General features: G+C 44.8%; 1 protein-coding gene across 7 annotated transcripts in view; it reads left to right on the top strand.

Moving 5' to 3' along the window:
* The first annotated feature begins 3,162 nt into the window (after nt 1-3,162).
* Nucleotides 3,163-6,000, top strand: part of Trps1 (transcriptional repressor GATA binding 1) — a 228,205-nt gene continuing 225,367 nt past the window's right edge. For 2 of the 7 annotated variants that reach the window (XM_051202671.1, XM_051202663.1), the window contains exon 1: nt 4,812-5,088. In XM_051202671.1, coding sequence (XP_051058628.1) covers nt 5,079-5,088 — 10 coding nt within the window. In that variant the 5' untranslated portion in view covers nt 4,812-5,078. Of the gene's footprint in view, nt 3,449-3,885; nt 4,431-4,811; nt 5,089-5,875; nt 6,000 lie in introns of those variants that run through there. The other 5 variants (XM_051202666.1, XM_051202665.1, XM_051202667.1 and 2 more) reach the window with 5 other exon arrangements.

Here is a 6,000-nt window from a genome sequence, read left to right as displayed (position 1 = left end):
GTGATTTTGAATACCAGATACAGGATATTTAAAGCAAAATTTATCTTTAATAAATTCACCCAGAGGTGCTTAGCGATAGGTAGTTTGGGAAATGTGTACAGTGTGTGCAAAAGGAGCATTTGGTTTTAAAGGATGAATGCTGTGTGAGTGGGGGAAGAAGTAGATGCAGACTTTATGCTTGATGTTGCTTTCTTCCTTCAGGTCTCTCCTTGAAGGAGGGTGGAGTACTTCAATAATTGCTTTTTTTTGTGCTGGAGGGAAAATGATCCTCCATTTCCTTTGATGCTGCATGGTCTCGAGATCAAATAATAGGTTATTTCTTGATAGTGTGAGTGAAAGTAGTAGGCATGTATGACCAAGGGATGTCAATCCTGGAGGTTTCTTTTAGAAATCTCCAATTTATGGTGTCTTAGGCTGAACAGTTGGATTACATTTCTGAAATACATGTTCCATCAGGTAAAAGCATTGTGATTACAGGCACTGTACCGGTGAGTAAGTTGTGTGCTAAAAGGTTGGAAGTGTAGAACAAGTATGCCTGTGCTTAATTGCTAATCCCTGTTTGTATCTCTACTGAATAAACTACAAGGAAAGAGGGGGACAGACACTGAAATAACACAACAGAAAGGGAATATTATGTCATTCTGAGAAAATAATAGCATTAATACAACTCAAGGAACTGTTTGATGGATGGTTCAGCCACAATAGACTATTCCAGAAGTCAAAGCAGGATGGCAGATTATTTAAGACGTTATTTTAGTTGCAAGTTGCTTCTTTTGTTTTGCTATTTTATTTCCTCAAATCCTCCCTATTTTCTGAGGCATCCTACAAAAGCTCAGGTTGTGGTTTTTAATGTCCTCTCTCCATTGTCCAGAAATTTATTGCTCTAGAAGTGTGAGGATGGTTTGAAAAGCTTTACACATGTTTGACAGGAGAAGATAATAAATGTAAATAAATCTTTAATATTTTCTCTAATTCATTTTGTGCCATGCAAATGTCAGGACTAGAAAAACAAATCAATAAACATTTGAAGGAAAACAATATACATAAGTGGGTTTATATATTAAAAACAACTGTCAAACAATTATGACCTCATGTATTTGTTGGTTGTTTTGAAATATTCCTACTAGAGTTAAAAAATGCTATGAGGGCCTTTGAGCGTAAACATATTGTGTCAATCAAGAGCATATGTGATCTATCTAAAGCATGAGGTAAAAATTTTCTTCATAAATTATTGCATCAATAAATAAGTAATTTGCTTGAAAAAATTATAAAAAGTATTTGTGCTTTTATTAGGTTCTCTACAGGCCTTTGCAGGATGATGTAAATAAGTTGATACAACAGCATTTTAATATTGGCTATCCTAACTTAAAATACAAAAAGTAACATGAAGACTTTTTGTTTTTTTACTTGTCAGGCAAACTTTAGCAAAATTGAGTCTGTGAAACTTCATTCAGTAAAATTTTAAGTGACCATGGATTTGTTGGCTTCGGTACATGGAGTGTAACTTTATCCTTTCAATTAAAGGACATAATTCACCCCTAGACCTTTGGCTTTACTTTTTTTTCATATAATATATAATTTGGGTACATTTAATGGTCAGATTTTGTATTATTACAGGTGGAAAAACACCAGCCATCTCAAGGGTTTTGTGCTTGCAAAAGCGTGTAATTTAATTTTTTCTGAGCCAGTTTAATCAATGATTGTTTCATGTGTGTGAATTTACACTCTCAATGACTGCCTTAGATTTGAGGGTGACTGGGAGGAAGATCACTTCCCCTTTTAAAATGTCATTTAAATCTTGGGGAGCAGTAGGAGATTAGGGCACTAATCCTTGTGATAAATTGTACTGTTTAACTTTGCTGAGATGCTGTTGTCTCAGATTTTATCAGCTAGATACCAGACTCAGCAGTTTTAGTTCTGTTAACCCTTTCAACACAGGCAGTGTGGCTACTTTCCTGTGTATTTCAAATTTTATTTGACTTAATTTTAGTTAGTCATGGCCAAAGAATCTTTCACTTCGATTCTTATTATTTTTCTGAATAAAACTACTTCTCGCTGTGTCCTGAATGTTTCCATAAAAGCCAGAAAGCTAATTTATGACTTAGCAAAGGAAATAAAAGGCCTATATTTAATATAGAAATACCTTTTCTAGGGGAAATTGGTGGTGGACAGTATTAAATGACTCCAGTGTGGAAATATGCAGGTGGTCAATAGGAATTGACTGTAAGATTTATTGAAGATTTTCATAGTAAATTTCCCTATATTCAGGGCCATGTATACATCCAATTCTGTTTTTAAAAAAATAAACTGATGGCCAAATGAATCATTTTATGCATATAGTCACCATTGTCTTCTCCCTCCTTTAGGGAATATATCGTTACCTTATTGTGAAACTGTATTTTGATTACTCTTCACCTGATTAGTTTTTCTATTGCAAAAGAATTGTTGCTTTTCTACTCATCAGTGTATGGGACATGCTTCTCTAGCATGTCTAGACCAAGGGCTTGCAGATCTGCCTGAGTATGTGAAGTGAAAATATAGATCATTTAGGAAAAGGAGGGAGGTTCTAAGAGTGCAGATATCAGTTTTAGGTTTATATATACATTTACATACATGTACACAGACATATATGATTGTCCTTTTCACGTCTTATGGTAGCATGTCTGGAAAACACTTATCTTTTATGCAGAAAGATACACGAGGTGTCGGTGAAAAATATCTGGGGAAAATCAGTGCACCTTCAGCTTCTCACAGATTCGTGATTGCACCTCTCAAAAAATTCTAATTTTAATCATTTTGTACTTCAGAAAGGGATGTTTCTCCTTTTAGCACAAAATTGGTTTAAGCTGTCTTTCAGTGGAGGAAAAACATTCACTTAAAGTCACCTAACTGAAGAAAATGAAGTCCAAACGCCCAAGAATGTTTACTTCGTTTTTTTTTTTTTTTTTTCATCTATACTTTGAATCCTATCTTGGTAATGTTTTATGAGTTGTTGATCTTCAGAAGTTAAAGGGAAAGATAGCCTGCTCATTGCATGAACTTCATGCTGAGGCAATTTCTCTCAACAAGATGGGTGATAAAAAAAAGAATATCTTAGCCTGATTCAGAGTTCCTTATCTGCCTCGAAAACCCCCCAAACCAGCATGGATTAACCTGGCAGTGGCTGAATAATGTCCCCATTTTATCTGTTTTGTGGTACCCCTTAAAGCACCCATTGAGTTTCTGGCTTCTCAGCTCAGAAAACCATAGCAACCTCAGCCCGCACTTCTCCAACTCAGGACAGAGTTCAAGTTGTTCTCCTGAAGCCCTCCTACCATCCAAAAGCCTGGGAAATCCTGACCACGGGCCGAGGTGTCCTAGGACTTGCAGCCACAGATAAAGGGCGGGGGAGGGGGGCGCACACGCATGCATAAATCCTGCCTCCTCTAATTGAGAGCTACAGGGAAAGGTAAAAAAAAAAGGAGAGAGAGAGAGAGAGAGAGAGAGAGAGAGAGAGAGAGAGAGAGAGAGAGAGAGAGAGAGAGAGAGAGAGAGAGAGAGAGAGAGTGAGAGAGAGGGAGAGGGAGAGAGAGAGAGAAACACTTTGAGAGTTCTTGGCGTTCTCCAGGACGGCATCACCAGGGTCTGGGCAGCGTCTTCCTGGCTGCCACGCGCTGCCCCCCGCGTCCCCAAGGTAGGTCCCGGCCTCCAGGCCCCGAGGCAAGGCCAGCCAGCTTCCCTCCTCCCGCAGCCCGTCCGGTGGGGGAGGGGCGGGGCGGGACGAGCCGCGCGCGGTCCCCAGTTGTCGCGGGCTGGCGCGGCCGGCCGGTCCCGCGGGCAGCGGCGGCGGCGGCGGCGGCGGCGGCGGCGGGTGCTCGGGGCCGGGCGGGGCGGCGGCGGCGCGGGGACGCGCCTGTCTCTTTAAGGGAGCTGGGTCTGGGGTGGCGCTTTCCTCCGCGAAGGCTCCTTTGATATTAATAGTGTTGGTGTCTTGAAACTGACGTAATGCGCGGAGAGTGAGGTCCTGACAAGCGATAACATTTCTGATAAAGACCCGATCTCATTGCTATCTCCAGCGTCCTCTTTTTCGCTGCTGCTTGGTGGCTCCGGACCTCGCGTCCTGCTGATCGCTCCCTCGCCTCTGCCTATTTTTTTTTTTTTTTAAACAACAACAACAACAACAAAAAACCCCAACAACACCCCCTCCCTTCTCCCACCCGGCACCGGGCACATCCTAGCTCTATTTCCTTTCTCTTTCTCTCGCGCTCTCTTTTTTTTTTCCTGGGGGGGGAGGGAAGAGAAAGGGGGGGAGGCAGGAAAGATCTTTTTCTCCCCCCCCCCCCCAATAATCCAAGATCAACTCTGCAAACAACAGAAGACGGTTCATGGCTCTGGCCGCCGCGCCACCATCTTTCGGGCTGCGGAGGGTGTTCCTGACGATTAATCAACAGGTAAGGGGGAGCCGGGCGGGCCGGGGGGCGCGGGCTCAGCCGGCCGGGGTGCCGTTCCGCCAGCGCTGCGCCCGCGCGAGTGTGCGCAAAATGTGGGCGATCGCGAGCGGGGAGCCCTGGGAATTAAAAGTGACTTTCTTTGAAAAAAAAAAAAAAAAAAGCACAGCGGAGGGAGAGAGTCTGCTGCAAGCCAAGCGCAGGCTTCTCGGGTTTCACACGCATTTTCTTTCTTCCTCCCCCCCCCCCTCTTTGCGCGTGTGATTTCTTTCTTTCTTTCTTCTCTTCTGTTCCCCTTCACTCCCCCCCACCCCAATTCCTCTGCCCTCTTTGCTGGGTCTAAGGCATCTGAGCCTTGGAAACCAGAGAGACTTCAAACTGCAGTAGCCCCCAGAGTCAGGAGGGTCAAGTTCAGCCGCCGGGGAGGAGGAAAAACAAATCCCGATTTGCCAAAAAAAGAAGTTTCAGGCCGGTGCCCCCTCCCCCTCCCAGCCCCACTCCCCCCTCGCTGTCTCTTGCTGGCTGATTTTAATTCTCTCCTACCGGGAGCAGCAGAGGATCTGGAGGTGGCTGGACCCGAGGGGCCGCCGCCGCCGCTGCTGCAAGTTTTCTGGGGGCTCCTGACAAACGGGGAGCAGACTAGGCACCGGCATGCAGAGTAGTAAGTTGGGTGAACTTGGGAAGGTCGGGAGGGTTTCCGAGGGGGTCCTGGAGTGGCCCTCAAAGTGGCAAAACAGCATAGACTGGCTTTGGTTTTGAAGAGTTTAGTTTGCAAAGCCAGGCTTCAAACTTTTTTCTCTTAAAGGCCCAGCTGGGCTAAAGGGAGAGAGTGTGGCATCCCCTGGTATACCCGTCTCTGGGCAGCTCAGGGTAGCCTGGGCCCAGGGGTCTGTGCCCTGTCGGTACCATGAGGCAGGGCCTTCCAGCTAGGGAGCTTCCGTAGAGGCTGAGCTAGGCTCAGACTTCCTCTGCGGTGCGGTTGATGCGCCATGTGTCGAGCGGGTCAGGGGACACTGGCTGGTGATTAAACGCCTGACAGCGGTGGGACACGCAGGCAGACAGGCTCTTTGCTTTCTGTCTAGTTCCTGTTTGGGCTGTAGAGTCTGAAACGCATGTTTGAAGGGCCAAGGCAAACACCTCTATCCCTCCAAATAACTCCAGGATTATAGGACCCCATGAATAATTTGAGGGTAAAGTAGAGGTTGAAGCCGTTTGAAGTGCAAAGCTGTTTTTGTGGCTGGGAAAGCTTTTTCTGTGAGTACCTGTCTGAGATGGTGGTGTTTTCCCCTTTCACCAGGGAAGTCACTAACTGTTTTACAGCGCTAGACTCTAAAGCTATTGAAGTGAGAGGACCAGGGACCAGAGAGGACTTAACTGGGGCTTCACAGAGAATCTTGCTTGGGCTTACTACATTTTAGGACCTGGCTGACTTCCCCATATCTTTTTAGGCCTCACATTTGATCCTTTGAAAGTTTTTGAGTAAGAGCCATGGATTTAATGATGAATCCAAATTAAGATAGAATATCCATCCTTATCCGGTTTTGGGAAATCACCGCTAGCGTTTTAAGCAAGG

Source organism: Phodopus roborovskii, unplaced genomic scaffold, assembly GCF_943737965.1.
Source record: "Phodopus roborovskii unplaced genomic scaffold, PHOROB, whole genome shotgun sequence".
NCBI classification, from domain to species: domain Eukaryota; kingdom Metazoa; phylum Chordata; class Mammalia; order Rodentia; family Cricetidae; genus Phodopus; species Phodopus roborovskii.
The sequence above is the reverse complement of the archived record's forward strand: the minus strand, read 5'-3'. Positions and strand labels throughout refer to the sequence as shown.